The following is a 15,263-nucleotide window of genomic DNA, read 5'->3' as shown; positions in this document are numbered from 1 at the left end:
GTGAGTGCTCCCTTTGTGGGAGACCCACGCTTTGCTGGGGCTGCGGGGATTTCTGCTGTCTCACGGAGGGCGCTCTGCAGGAGACCTGTTCCCGCACGCTCCACCTCAGAGTGGGTGGGCTCTTCTTGTGCACCTCTGCAGGCAGGTGGGGACACAGGCTCCATTCTAGACTAGGAGCTCGCTGAGAATTCCTAAGCTGGCCTCTCCTGTACAGGTGCACAACCTCTTCCACAACTGAGCGAAAGGAAACACCACTGAGAACTCACAGGACGATGATCTTATGCTGTGCTGAGGCTCCTCCTAAATCTAACACAGTACTGCCGTTTGGGGGCATATTGCAAACTATTTTTCCCTCAGTTAGTAAACATTTGTCATAAGGAAGGTGGTCAAATGCAAGCCTTCGGCTTTTAGCAGCTGTCCAAAGTGTTTCTAAAAATGGTGTGAAGAGGGGCAGCAGAACAAGTGTTGTGCATAGTCTGGAAAAATAAGCTTGGAGGACCACACCTGCTTTCAGACGTAAGCTCCAGCATGCTTGCCGGTCGGTTGCGTTTGCCTGGGATGCTCTGTTTTGTGTCAGGCGCTGTGCACTGGATAATTTAATCCAGCTTGGAGCTGCTGGCCTGGAGTTCCACTGGATCCTCTCAGAGGCGACAGGTTTTGCAGGGCATGAGGGGAAGAGAAGTTGGGGGCTACACTGAAACCACGGAACACCACAGCTTCACGGAGCCCGGAGTAAGGAGGCCACGCCCCAGGCTTGCAGATGCTGGGGAACCGCGGCCCGCTGCTCAGGGGCTGGGCTTCACCTGTCCAGGGGCCTACAACAGCTCCCAGGCAGCTGACTGAGGGAAGACTCATCCAGGAGGAGGCCAGTGGCGGGGCTGGCAGGCTGGAAGCTGTGGAAGGGGAAGGGACCCTGCCTGCATCGGCACTGCGTGGTTTCCTCACTACAGACGCTGCTGCGTTTAAGCCAGTAGGTGTGGCTGATGAACAGTATGTATCTTTCTGAAACAGCAGCAGCAGGAAAGATGGAGATACGGAGCCTCCAGCCCCACAGGGCCACTTGCCGGGCCCTGAGGTGGGCGTGCTCTGTCCTTCCTTCAGAGACAGGGACAGCTGCCCAGAGAAGTCGTGTTTGGGCTGGGCCATCCTGAAGGCTGGCTGCCGTGACAGTTCCTTAGACTTCTAGGAAACAGCTTCCCTGCTGCCAGATGAAGCTCTGCAAAGCCCATGTGCTGCTTGGATCTCTCCCCGTGGGTTAGACAGGAGGCGGGTGCAGCAGACGGTGCAGTGACAGGCAGGGCTGCCAGGGAGCGAGCTGCTGTGACTGTCTTTCCATGGCCAACTTTGTGAGGCTTGTGAGTTCACAGGGCTGCTGTGGCAAAGGGCGTGGCTTTCCCAACGGAACTTCGCCCATCCGGAACTTCGCCCATCCGTGGCGGCCGCAGCCTGAGTTCAAGGCGTGCCGGGCCTGGTTCCCCCTGAGGCCTGGGAGGGGGATCTGCTCGGCCTCTCCTGGGGCCCTGGGCTGGGAAGCTTCACCTGCCCGCTGCCCTGGGTGTCGTGAGGCGCTCCCCCAAGGGTGCCCTTGCCTGCACACGCAGTCTTCTTAGAAGAGGACACCAGTCATACCAGGCGAGGGCCCACGCTGCTTCACAACAGCCTCAGCTCAGCTGATCACATCTACTCCAAACGGTGGCATTCTGCAGTCCTGGGGTTAGGACTTCGAGGAAAGGACGCAGGAGAACACAATACAACCCTCAACAAAGGCCCTCCCCGAAGGGATGCACTTTCAAGTTACCGCATCACTGACTGTATCCTGCAGATTTTACTCCATTTTGAATCTCTTATAGCACCTCCAAGACACTCCGAGGTTCCTTTCTACTGACTGGGTCTGCTTTATTTACCACTATTATCTACCTCTGCCAGGCCAGGAGCCAGAGAATAGGGCAAAAGCAGAATCCACTGAGGACGTGGAGCAGGGAAGCAGTGGATGGAGTGGCTCTGTGGCTAACTTTGGAGAAACTGCGTCTGTGATGCTTTACGTCACTCACGCGGCCGCTCTTCACTCACTCCACACACTGCTGAGTACCACTTAAGACAGCTGAACGAGGCTGGCGTGCACACTGATCGCGAGACTGGACAGTCTCCCTGCTCCAGGCCCAGGCGACTCTGAGCCCAGACTCCCCTGCACTGGATCAGAGAGCTCCCTGGGTGTGTTGTGACCAGTCACAGGAAAACTGCGTAAAGACACACTGTACCCCCGCCACACCTTCTCCCCAGTCATTGTCCACTGCAGGCCAGAAGCTGGAAGATAGCCTGTCCTTGACTCTGCCCTCTTACTGCTGTGCAGGATCCTGCCATTTATCCTGTCTGCTTTCACTGCTGCTTTTTGAGCCTGTGGCTTGGTCTCGTCCATCACCACTGGAGAATCTGCAGCCACCTGCTCTTGGAAGGCCACGAGTCCTTCCCTTCTGGAATTCAGCTGGACCAGCCCTCTGGCTGCATGCTCCAGCCCCTCCCAGGGCCCGTCTCCCTGGGCTGCACTGCATCCTTGACCATCCTGAAGCTCACCCATTGGCCCTCTCAGCTTCCAGGGTCTGATCTTGTTGAACACGATCTTTACAAAGTTCAAGTGCTTTTTATTTATTTATTTAATTTCTACCAGTTTTCTTTTCAAATCCTCAAATTTTTTTCTTTAGTTTTCTGTCCCCTTTAGGTATCATCACGGTTTTATTTTGTATCTTTGAACATGGTAAGGGTCAGTCTGAATCCCAGGGCCTCAGAAGTGGCGCGTACTGGTAAACGGGGTCACTGTAGACATAAGTGGTGAGGAGGAGGTCGCAGGAGCAGGCCGGCTCCTAATGCCACGTGACTGTGCCATTACCAGATAGCCAAGCAAAGAAACACAGACGCACCCAGCACTCCCCAGACAAGGCATCAGAGCGTGGGTGGGTCCCTATAGGCTAAGGTGGCGAGGGACAGCAGCAGCCTGCAGGAAGCCAGGGAGAGCAGGGAAGGACCCCTGCTCAGGCTTCAACAGGCCTGGGGGGCCCTGCCCACACCTGGTCACAGACTGCCAGGTTCCAGAGCTGTGAGAACAAATTCCTGTGTTCGAGGCAGAACAGTTGGTGGCTCCTTCTCTGTTGCAGAAGCCCTGAAAGAGAACCCAGAAACTACAGCTATTTTGCAAAATGTCTGGTGACTTCCACCTGTGAAGTTCCGCGAGTGGGCTCTTGCTATTCTTTCTGCATATGTTTGCTAATGGCACTGGGATTCCTTGTGTGCTTGCTTATTTCTGCCTGTGAGTTACTCGTTTTCCCTGAGAAACTGAATGTTCTGAGAGCTCTGGTGAAGATGCACCCTTTCAGAGAGGATTCTCCTTCGCATCCACCATGGCTGGGGTGGGTAGGAGCCGATGTCACCAGCCTCGAGCCCCTTCAGGAAAATTCACCGTGGCTGGAGGCCTTTCCCGGCCACCCCACCTGTGCTGCAAGAAGCGTGCGCTCAGAGTGACGTGCTGGGGGCGGGGTGTCCGCTTTCAGGGCACACTTCCTCAGCCTCCTGCAGAGGTGAGGAAGGTTGCTGCTGTCCACCAGATGCGCAGGTGGGGTCCCCTGGGAGGAGACGCTCACTGGTTGCTCCCACTTGCTCGTGTCCTGGTCTTTGTCTCTGTCTGGCCGATGGAGGCCTTGAGGGGGGCAGCTCTGGTGTGAGCCATGGCTGACTCATGTTCCACCTGATTCCTTGAGAGCCTGACTTGATCTAAATTTGGGCCTGGTATGTTCTTATAGCCTTTATATTTTGTTGATGCTTAAAAAAAAATTGTTTTTTTTGCTTAAAAAATCTTTATGCCAGGTGTGGTGGCAAAGGCCTCTAGTTACAGGAACTCTGGCGGCTGAAGCAGGAGGATTACGAGTTTAAAGTCAGCCCGGGCAACTTAGCAAGACCCTGGCTCTAAATAAGAAGGCGTGGGGATGCAGCTGAGTGATAGAGAGGCCCCGGGTTCAATGCCGAGTATCCAAAGCAAACAAGCAAGACACCACAAAACAACGACAAGATGTTTTGGCAAGGCCTGGTAACCAGCCTTTCAGTTGTCTGAAGAACACGCACGACCTGCCCGTCACTGGAGTCCCCACGCCTGTCAGCGCAGAGGCATTCTGACTGTCCCTCCTGATGGGCCCCGTGACGCTGTCTAGCTCAGGCCACCTCGCAGCGTGCCTGCAGCCCCACCTCCCTTTCCAGGCCCTTCCCCACACACCCCTGGGCCTGTCCAGAGCAGGCGGGTGCACCCTGCTTCAGGCCCTCCTGGGCTTCGTGTTCCCAGACACACAGTCCCATTCCGAGGCAGGCTCTGCGGAGCCCGTCCCTCAGTCGTGGCCACCTCCGGCTCTGAGGCCCACGCTCTCCTGCACAACAGTCCCACATCCTGGAGTGTCATTTTTCTCAGCAGGGCCATGCTGGGGAGGGGCTTTGTGTGCATCAGTCATTTGGATATGAGTTAGCACAGCATTCCCACGCCACTTGGACCTCACCTGCCTTCAGGTCCTCCCCTGTGGAGCAGCCGCCTGGATTAAAGGGGCACTTCATCCAACGATGTCCATTTCCGGGATACTCAGTCTGCCTGGTCAGCCTGAGGCCTTCCCGAGACAAGGAGCGGGCCCCCAGATCCACGCCTTAGAAGACCGACGTACAGACCTCTGCTGCTCCTGTGGCCACGGCAGCATGGCCGGCCGCGTTTGGGCAGCCACCCCATCATCAGAGCACACAGAAACAGGTCTGGCTCCACCAATACTAAACAAGTGCTTAGACACATTTCTTCACTGTGTGCACCTTCTGCACACAGTGTGCTGTTCTGCACTAAAACTAAAATAAAAGCGTTCCAGGTTATATTCTGGTTGCAACTGATTTGTGTTCAAAATCACGAATCATTCCTATTGATGACTTACAACACGGCAGCCTGCCCGTCACGTGGCATGAGCCCAGCAGGGGGAGCAGGTGAGCAGCAGCGTGCTCCAGCCGTACTTCTGCTGCAATCAAGCAGGACGTCTTGATTATAAATACAAAAAGGTCATTCAGGGCATCAGGATTTGGGGGGAAAGTACATCATTTCTTGTCCTGGGAATATCCTACTAGAATAGTTTTGGGGCTTTAAAAAACATCATTGATTTTTTTTCCTTGAGGGAGATCAATGTCAGGAGCTTGGTACCTTGACACTGCTAGCCGCGTCCCCTCTCCACAGTCTTTGTACAATTTACTTCCTTTTATTTTCTCTTTGGTGCAGTCTTTCTCTGACTTCAGGTCCTTTCCTGGGAAGAGAACACTCCAGGAAGTATGGTCTGTCACTAGTGGAACAGCAGACGAGCTGCTTGTGACAGGGTCTGGGAGAAGCAGAGAGTACAGGGCAGGCCATTGGGGAAGCTGAGTTGTCCCTGGTCCCAGTGGTGACAGTGATGGGGAGGACTGTCACACACTGAATGCCAACATCATACCTACTCATGCCACAGCTGCAACTTCGTGCACGACTATTACACCTCTGATTAACTTCTCGAGAACTCCTTTTGGTGCGTGTGACCCCATAGTCAGGCGCAGGCTCCCATGGGGAGGCTGTTCCTTTTAGGCCTGGAAGATGGGTGGGCACACCAAAAGGAGGTCACATGCTGTCTTTACATCTCTGACATAAGCAATGTTACTTATGTTAACCTGTAAGCAAGGAGTTAATGTATCTTAATGTAAATAGCAAGCATGACATTTTTATCTCCCTTCTAAAAAATGCTTCTCAATAATTAAGACAAAATTTTGTAAATCTAGATTAAACAAAGATTGATTCAGATGGCATTAAGCCACTTTCAGATGAAAATGCATCCTGTAAGGAGTGACGGTCGTGACAAAAAGTCTGGACACAGAAGCCACGAAATCTGGATTTTCTATGACTCTGTTGAAATGGATTCACAAACATTTATCGTAAAAATCATAGCTATTAAACTCACTTCAAAAATCTCAAACAAAATATTATGTCAGTCACAGGAAAGATCCTACTTGACTGAACTTAGGTCATGGGTAAAACAGTAATCGCTGACATCAATGGACTGAAAAGAATGTTTAGCATTTCTTTCTAGGGAGAAAACAGGAACAGAATTATTGGCAAAAATACTGCCAGGCTAATGCACTCATCCATTGTTTGAGAACGCACCCACTGCCTTTGTAAAGCTGTGACTTGTATCTTGACCTTTTTGGCATTTGTTTTTTGATGAGAAGATAAAATATTCCATAAAAATATTAGAATGAAAACACTTAAAAATCAAACAGTATTTTGAGATAACTTTATACAACAGGATAATTATATAAACTAAAATATCCCTAAAAATTCAAGGAATTTGTAGTGCAGTCTTACAAAAATAGTTACTTGGACATTTCCCAAGTTTCTAGTAAATAAAAGGTTCTTCCTTTCAAAGCCCATAAGGTTACATAGGACACCCAGAGTGGCCCTGAGAGGGGAGACTGCTGTAGCAGCTGCGAGGCTGGCTTATGGCCGTGCAAGCTGTCAAAGATTTGAGGCTCTTTTAAGTTTATTTTTTTAAAAACTCTTCCTATCTAAGCGTCATGTGGACACAGTTTCACAGCAAGCACTGAGTGGCTTGGAATGAACGGGCACTCAGCACCTTTTCAGTTCAACGTAGATGAGAACGCAGGGCACCCAGAGTCATAGGAGCGGGGACTCTGGCGCCATTAGCCCTCTCCTTCTCTCCGTGTGCTGATGACCGGTTCCTGGGGTCCATGTCAAACGGCCAGGGAGGTAACTGCACCCCCGGGCCAGCACCCTTCAACCGGCAGCTCTCCTCCTGTGGTCTGTGAGGGGACAGGCTGGTGATGTGGGGATGGCTGCTTCCAGGTAAAGGAAGTGGCTCAACATGTCTGGAGAGGTTCTTCCCCTCCTCTGCCCCTCCCCTCTCACAAAGGTGGTTCTGTGGAGAAAGTGCCTGATTCCAAGTGGATGACAATTTGTATACCAAATATCCAAACACACTGGGACAGCTCCTTTGTGCCAACGCCATACACACATGTAGGTACCTATATGTAATTGCAGACGAGAACAGGAAATTGTGCTAAGCTAAGCACTACACTTCATCTGGGAAACTGCTTCTGTTCTAAAAGGCTCATCACAGTCCTGTAGCTGTCTACAAAGGAGGAAGTCAAACAGGCAAAGAAACTAACCAGAAAACCAGAAAAATCAGAGTATGGGTGGGAAGGTGTATGAAGCGTAATTGGTGCGTTCAGACAGCGCACCACGTTCCAGAAGCCTGTTCTGGGCTGATCACTAATTCTCTGCTTCCAAGTTTGCATGAGAGAATTCATTGTGCACCTACAGAATAGATGATCACGGGTCCGCCAAACTGACGTGTACTTGGTGAGTGTCCACACAAGACCCCACAGTTCCAGCTATGGTGACCGAAGGCCATGGAAGACTCTGGAAGTAAAGTGGGTTCTGTCACTGGGGATGCCTGTCTGTGTTGTACAGAGATGACAGGCAGTACTGAGTGGCGGGTCTTGATCGGATTCTCTCCAAAGGAGGCTGTTAGAATCAGGGGGAAAATCATTGCTTCAAATTCTCCTCAGATTCATCACCATTAGTTATAAGAAAGGCCCAGGGATGCACCTGACGGACGGGAGTCTCTGCGCCCCACCTGTTACAAGAGCACCATGAGTGATCACAGAGGCGCGTGTGTCTCTGCTTCGTCTTCTGTCTTTGCAGCCCCTCTGGGGGCTTTCCTTTGGTGCTTTCCTCACACCCCAGGGCTGGGGAGGTATTCCACAGCACTGCAGCTTCCGGGTTTCCTTGAGCAGCTCTGGAGAGTCGCTCCCGTGGACGCGCCTTCGTTCCCGCCCACGGCTCTGGACGTCCAGTTCAATACGTGCCCAAACAGACCAGCCAGGGACGCACATAAAGGAATTGCCACGCCGGGCTGCTTTTGACGGCTGGAGCGGACTTTACCCTCTTCTTCCTGTCCCGTCAGTGTGGTCCTTCCTTGGTCCTCATTCATCATTGCGTCCGACCTGGGGGGAAGGAGGGTGGACATAACTTCTCCTCTGAGAACAGTTTTATGTCCAGTGAGCTTCCTGATGGTTTCTCCTGCATACTGAACATTAAGCTGCAGATGTAAACATGTTGATGGACTTTGTTTCGCCAAATTTAAAGAGGCCAGGGGTGGGAAGGAGAGATGGCCAAGTTGTCTCTCAACTGCTTTCCAGCTGCAGCATGCCAGGCGCCTGAGAGTCCCGAGTGTGCCCATCTGTCTGCGAAAACACAGTGTCCCAGTTTCATATTTTAGGGTAATTCGGCACCAATAGTTCCTCATATACCAACACGGCACTTTCCCAAAATTAAGATCATGTGGGGCCAGATGCGCCTGTGCCAATCACCACCCTGGGGTCCTGCCGGTGGCGATGACATGAGTAGATTGGACTCTGGCTGTGCGGGTGAGGGTGAGGACAGGGGGCTGGCTCAGGAGGGGCTGCCCAGCCCTGATGGAAACCACTGTGCTCCAGATCGGGGCCAGTGTGCTCTGTGGACTAGGAGCACTCTCCATGTTCTTCCTTATGAGGTGGGGCTTTGGCAAAGCTCACTGTGTGCCCAGTCGGCCGGGATGCCTGGTGGCCCACCCCCAGTCAGGCTGGGACCCCACGTCCACCTGTGGATCTGCGCACTGCCTGGCTAAGTCCCGAATGTGATCTGGCTCCCTGGGTGACAGCAGGGCTGTGTGGGCACACTTGCACACTGCGTTTGGCATCTGTGGCTCAGGCGGCTGCCCTGCTTTGTGCTGATTCAAAGTTGCCTTTCTTATTTGGTTTCTGGCTTCTGGTGACACCATTCGAATGGAGCAAAACATCCGAGGGAGCCACGCACTGCTCTGGGTGCCCCAGGGCCTTGGAGGGCTGTGGTCACTGCAACTCCCAGATCCAGAGAGCAGAGGGTCTGGGCCTGCATCCACCTGTACTCCTGGGCAGCCAGAGGCCAGAGCCTGCAGGAGATCCTTGGCCTCACTGTGTGTTGGGGCCGTGGCTGAACAGGGTGGAGCAAAGCAGAGGCCAGTTGTGGAGGTTCTGGGTAAAGCTGACCTCTTCTTTCATGGAGGAGCTAACTGAGTCTTAATGAGAACTTGAGAGAGTTCTACGGAGGACAAATGGAGCTTCTGAAGTTACGGCTGATCACATACAGTACGGGGGAGAAGACAAACATCATTAAGAAAACAAATAGCAGCACCACAGCTGTGCAGCAGACTGTCAGGGAAAGGAGAGATCGGGCAGGCGGCTTTGGGAAGCCTGTGACAACGTCCCTCCTTTCACGTCTCTGTCTGCCGTCAGCTGTTCTGTCAGCAACTCACTAAAGAGAACACGAGATCCCACCGAGAGGGGAGAGTGCAGAGGACCACACTGGGCTGGGGTCAGCACGCCCCAGCCTGTGGACAGCAGGGCCAGCCCCAGGGGCGGGGCTTTTCCTCAGCAACCAAAGCAGGTGCCCCTCTGGCTCGATGGGTGTGGCAACCTGGACCCCACTGCCCCTGCTGTCCTGGGTCTGTGTGCTGGAGGGCCTTCCGCAGGCCCTCTGCCTCTCTGCGGGGCCCTCGCCCCGGCCCGCTGCACCCCCACTATGTGAGTGTCCCGCGTCCCCCCGCACCTGTGGCCTCTCGATGTCATCTTACTGACCTGCCTCTCCCTGCACCTGCCCCCAGCCTCAAGGTGGCACCTCCTCTGGGCCTTTCCTGAGCCTTGTCCCCTGCCAGGTCTCACTCTCAGGTCCTGTCTGAGGCCAGGAGCAGGCAGCAGAGGGCTCTGCACTGTGCGGTGGCCTTGGAGGTCCCGTCCCAGCCCGGGGTGGATACCCTAGGCTCTAACTCACACGTCAGCAATTGACAGCCCACGACGGATTTTGGTCTGTGAGCTAAGAATAACCTTTACATTCTAAAATGGCTGGAAAAAACCCAGAGGAGGTCATTTCATGAATGTGAAAATCACATGAAATCCAAACGTTGGTGTCCGTGAAAAAGGCTGTACTGTCCCCACTGCTCTTGCTAATTGCTGGATAGTGGCTGCTCTGGGGCTCCAGCTGAGAGCAGGTGACAGACAGATGGCCCACACAGCCTAAAAATCTACTACCTGACCCTCTGCAGAAACGTGTGCCGACTCCTGGTCTAACCAGAGCTTCCCCTGAAGCTCCAGTTCCAGTAACTTCTATTTGGAATCTACAAAGCACAGTTCCTTCCAGGCTCTGACCTGGGGGCCTGGATAAGATCATCCATGCTGACACCTGAGGCCTGCTGTCCCTGGGAGCCGGTCACCTCCCTCCTACCTGCACTCAGGCACAGCTCTCCTCGCACTCTGCTATTTTATGGGTCTCCCTCCCTCAAGACACCATGAGCTTCTTCAGGTCAGAAGCTCAGACGTGTGCGTGCCCAGGCCCTGGCCTGGCTGAGCGTCTGACACAAGCCTGGCGGACAGGCAGCACATGCTGACCTCCTGATAAACATGCTACCTGCCTGGGAGACGACCGAATGAGTCTTAAAACACACATGCAATTTAATACCAGGCTACATACTTTTTCAAACAAGCAAAAAATGTAGAAGAAAAAATTTCCACCCTGTGCTTCACATTGAATAGAGAATAACAGCCATGCTGACTGACGGTGGAAGAACTGATCTCCATGAACTAACAGTGCCCAGAAGGGAAGGAAACAGCCATTCCTAAATTACATATGCTACAACCTGTCACCATGACCTGGAAAGCTCTGTGGAGAGTGGCCTCTATTTCACAAGTGAGGAACCTGAGGCTGGGAGGAGCTAAGCATCTGCTGAGGTGCCCGGCCCCAGGGCCTGTCCGAAAACCTCCCTGCCTCCCCCAGGGCTTGCTGTCTGGGGGGTGAGCTTCTTGGGTTTGGCCCCTTAGTGGGAAGTATGCACCTGGATCTTGGTGAACTCCAACTCCATCTTCTACCAACAGCCCTTCAGAGCAGGGATTCTGGCCTTTCTGAGCTCGAGTAGCTTGGTAGTCTGGCGCCAAGGAATCTCTTCTCAAAAGACGACACTCCATGCCAGGAGCTAGGGGTGTTCTGACCACAGTGCCACGCATGCACGAGAGAGAGTCTGAGATACTGTGACAGAAACATCTATGACTTACAGGGATGAGAAAGTCACAGATGTTGACCATTCGGACACAGGAAAGGCTGTGTTTCAGCAAGAGCGGCGGAACACTGACACCCTCCCCCAACTGAGCTCACGGACCTCAGAGGTCGGAACCTCTGTCCTACAGGTGACAGCGGCGTCAGTCCAGTAACAGGTTGGACTTTTTTTTAAAGGTGTAATTAGGTCTCCTGGAAACAGTTTTCAGGAAAACGAATTTCACTGTACAAACACCAGATTCACCTGGGAATATAAAATCCTAATTCTTTAGTGCTCTGAAGGCTGACCTCAGCTCTCAGGGGTAGGTGAGCTCTGCCGCTCCCACTCGCTGGGGAGTAAGTCCTGAGCAGTGAGATATAAACGGTCTCAGCCAGGCTCGGCGGTGTTGTCCACGTACCAGCCCGGGAGCCAGCACGCTGCCCACCTCTGAAGCCTGGGGTTTCAGCTCCAAAGGAAGCGACTCACAGGAGGTGCAGAGCCGTGGAACTGAGCAGAAGAGTCTGGGAAGTGGGTTGGAGCAGCTGCTGCATTTATAGATAAGGACGCTAGAGCTCAATTCAATAGGGGACGTGATTGGTCTGAGTCCAACAGGGCGTGGGACGAATTTAATTGATAATGCTGAGGGGATGAGGTCTGGGCAGGTCTTGCCGTAAGGAAGTGGGAGGCTGTGTGTTCCTCCCTGCACACTTTTAAATTCTGATTTCTTAACTGCAACTTAATATGCAGCTAATCAACCAGTATATTTTAAGTTTACTTTGAGTACTTAAATGAATGTTTTGTTTAAAAGAATAAATGTCAAGTCTCCCAAACGGATCTTTCTAACTAGAGTTAATAATCTCAGGCTGGTTTAAAATAAAGACTTTTCATAACTTAGCTAACAGTTCCAAAGTTAAGCAGTACGGAGGAGAGTATTTCCCTCTGGAAAGGCAGTTTACAGGAGCCAAATGTCTTTCTCTTTATTTGTAATAACAAAAATAAACCGAAGTCCTGATAGATCTGCAGTATTTTTATTCCTACAGGGAAAAACAGGAACTTTCATTGTACTTTAAAATTGAAGTCACTACCTCAGACACTCTGCAGCCAAGCATGGAGAAGTGACATCGCAAGACAGCCCTGCTTCTCTCGAGGAAATGCTCAGTCAGGGTGGTGCCTCCGCGGCCCGGGGTCCCACGGCTGGTCAGCGTCCCGTCCCTGAGGGCTTCGGCAGCCTGCCGTCCTGGTTGGACAGCGAGCATTACACTCTGGTTTTTCCTGCTGCCTGGCTAGTGACCCCCTACAGGAAGATAACGGGGAGCCAGGAGGGCGGAGCTGGTGGCTGCACATGTCTGGCTGCTGTTATCAACTTATCATATAAGGAAAGGAAAGTGATTGATTCGGATAGCGACACCGTAGAATCGGGGGAAGAGAAACAAAGAGACATGAGAGCTGCTGTCTGACGCCGGTGCAGCCTTCCTGAGTGAGCAGGACTCCAGCCCGCTGCCATCTGACAGTGCTCTGCGTGCCCGGAGAGAAGTCCGCCCTGAAACCAAGCCTGCGGCTGGAGGGGAAGAAAAGGCAGGCTGTCACCCATGGACTCGGCCATGCCACACAGCCCTGCCTGCTAGACGGCCGCTCAGGACTCTGGACTCACATGCGCCTGGAAGTCTGCTGAGCTGGTGGTTTACTACCCAAAGCAGGAGAATGTGGCAGATTGTTTTTTTTACTCTGGGCTGTGATCTCGTCTTGGCGGCAGCCTACAACAGCTTTCGGAAGGGTGTGGACAGCACTGGCAGAAAGCAGTACCAGGTCCAGCATGGGCCCTGCAGCTACACCTTCCTGCTGCCAGAGACAGACAGCTGCCGCTCTTCCTCCAGCCCCTACGTCTCCAATGCCGTGCAGAGGGATGCGCCCCTGGACTACGACGACTCCGTGCAGAGGCTGCAGATGCTGGAGAACATCATGGAGAACAACACTCAGTGGCTGATGAAGGTAGGCAGAAGGGGCTCTCTGGGCACCAGGAGCTCCCAGGGCCAGAGCTTCAGGGAGGAGGTTGCCGATCCCTGAACAAGGGATCAGCTCTGTTGTCCTACGCCTGGGGGGTAATGCGGTCACAGGGTTAAAAGAGAAAAGGGTTCCCAGAAAAGTATGCCAGAGCCCGTGCAGACCGTCTCTGGAGCCGGGAGCCTTCGCCAGTGCGGCAGCGGAAGTGCACTTCCCTGCAGAGCCTGCAAGCTGTTTTGTCTGAGCAGCTGGAGCTCAGTGACACCCAGGACCAGGACCTGCTCAGCGGGCGGCAGGCATGTGAGGGAGGCTGTGCGCTCGCAGCCTGGGGCCAGGAAAATGTGAGAATCATGTTAATGATGGACGCTGCGCAGCGTAGCAGATGGAGTCAAGTGCTTTACCAATCTCCTAAATTTCTTTATGAAATCAGACTGTGACTCCTGCTCAATGAGAGGAAATTAAATAAAGCAGAACTCAGGTTTCTCTGAATCTCAGGGCTCGACCACCACGGGCTTGTCCTCTGAAACAGGGGCATGTTTCTCAAGTGCCCCGAAGGGACAGCGGCCTGTTCCGCCCCATGGCAGGCTCTGCGAGCGTCCCCACGTGGGACCCGGACGGGCTGGTGTGGCAGCCTGTTCTCGGGTGGCAGCGCTCCACTGCTTCACAGCCTTTTCACAGAGCGCACAACCAAAATAAGATCCCGAAAACTCTGTTTTTCTTTCACAAATGATCGTTTTCATACAAAACCCCAAGTGACCCTGGAATTTTCTTTATATGAACCATATGTATTCCAGAGGAAGTTTTAACAAAACATGTAAACAGTAGGTTAATGGTTAGACATCATGATGATGACATTGCCTGGCAACGGGACACAGGAGGGGTCGTTATTTAAAGCCATATAAAAGCTTTTCAAAGTCGGTGGGCCTCCTCTGACACTTTCTCCCAGAGGAGGATAATCATCTTGTCAATCTTTCATTTCGGCTGCTCTGTGTTAGGGGTACCTTATCTTAATCTGAGTCGATCTGGGATCCTACTCTGTGTTCCCTACCTTCAGAGAGGAAGCAAATGAATCATGACTTAAGCTAGGAGTCTAAATGAATGAATGTCCCCCCTGCTATTGTGGCAGAGGGCTCGCGCAAACCAGAGACAGGGACAACAGATGCTTAGAAAGGCCGGTCGGATAAGGACCCAGGACATGAGAGTCCTCGGCAGGGTCTGCTCCTGGGTGAAGTCTCCAGTTTCTCTCCTTCCTTAAGGTCACTATGGTATGCTCTTTTTAAATCTTGTAAAACTCATGGTGTGCACATAATAACGCTGAATTTTAAAGTATGAAGCAGCACAGGCTTCATCCTGGGAAGGCATACTGGGTCATAGATGCCTGTCTGCTGACCTCTTTCTAGTTCTTTGAAAACGGCATGCTCACATTCAGTGACCTCCCACGTCTACTGCGCCCCGGACTTGTGCACAGAGCCCTAGATCGGGGCGGGGGAGGGGCGCCGCATTGATCTGGTAAACACTGTCATCAGCCCGGCTAGCAAGCCGTTTGCTAAAGCAAACAGTCACTACAGGTAAAAAGAATGGTTTGCCACATGTGGACGGCTTGGTCCTGTTTGCCTGGTCAGGCCCAGGACGGTGTACCTGTGACCCGGTGAGGAGGTGCACTGGTCTCAAAGGTACGCTAGCCCCTCTTCTCAGGCCTCGGAGATACTGTTCCGACAGAACAGCAGGAGGAACCCCCAGCGGTGATCCACAGCTCTCCTTCCCAGGGTGGGTCAGTAACGTGCTGACCAGCAGCACCTGGATTCCCAAAGCCCCTTTAGCTAGCTGGAGAAGGGTCACGGTGGGGTGGGGGGGGCTTCCAGCTCCTCCTCCTGGGCTTCACCTGCTTCCCGCCTGTCTGGGCGGTGTGCACCTGAGGCAGTTTGGCCCTGCCTCCTGGTTTACAGGCTCCCAGCTTGGGAAGGAAAGCGAAAAGCAAACACGAAACCGATGTGGAACGGTTAAATGTAAACCCTCTGCTTGTTTTTCTCTCTTTTGGCACCTGTGATAATAAGTACTCTTTTCTGTTAAGGAAAAAAATAAGGACCAAGGGAATGATCGATAAGCCCACAT

General features: G+C 52.8%; 2 protein-coding genes across 4 annotated transcripts in view; one reads left to right on the top strand and one right to left on the bottom strand.

Annotated features, from left to right (window-relative positions):
• The window catches only part of MCPH1 (microcephalin 1), a 211,684-nt gene that overhangs the window by 66,791 nt on the left and 129,630 nt on the right, over positions 1–15,263 (bottom strand). The window lies entirely within an intron of this gene.
• The window catches only part of ANGPT2 (angiopoietin 2), a 49,098-nt gene continuing 45,912 nt past the window's right edge, over positions 12,078–15,263 (top strand). Inside the window, exon 1 of the mRNA XM_079141823.1 lies at positions 12,078–13,139. Within this exon, the coding sequence (XP_078997949.1) occupies positions 12,852–13,139 (288 nt within the window). The 5' untranslated portion in view covers positions 12,078–12,851. The remainder of the gene's footprint in view (positions 13,140–15,263) is intronic.

Source organism: Sciurus vulgaris (assembly GCF_902686455.1).
Source record: "Sciurus vulgaris genome assembly, chromosome: 5".
Classification (NCBI taxonomy): domain Eukaryota; kingdom Metazoa; phylum Chordata; class Mammalia; order Rodentia; family Sciuridae; genus Sciurus; species Sciurus vulgaris.
This window is presented reverse-complemented; position numbering and strand designations above follow the sequence as displayed.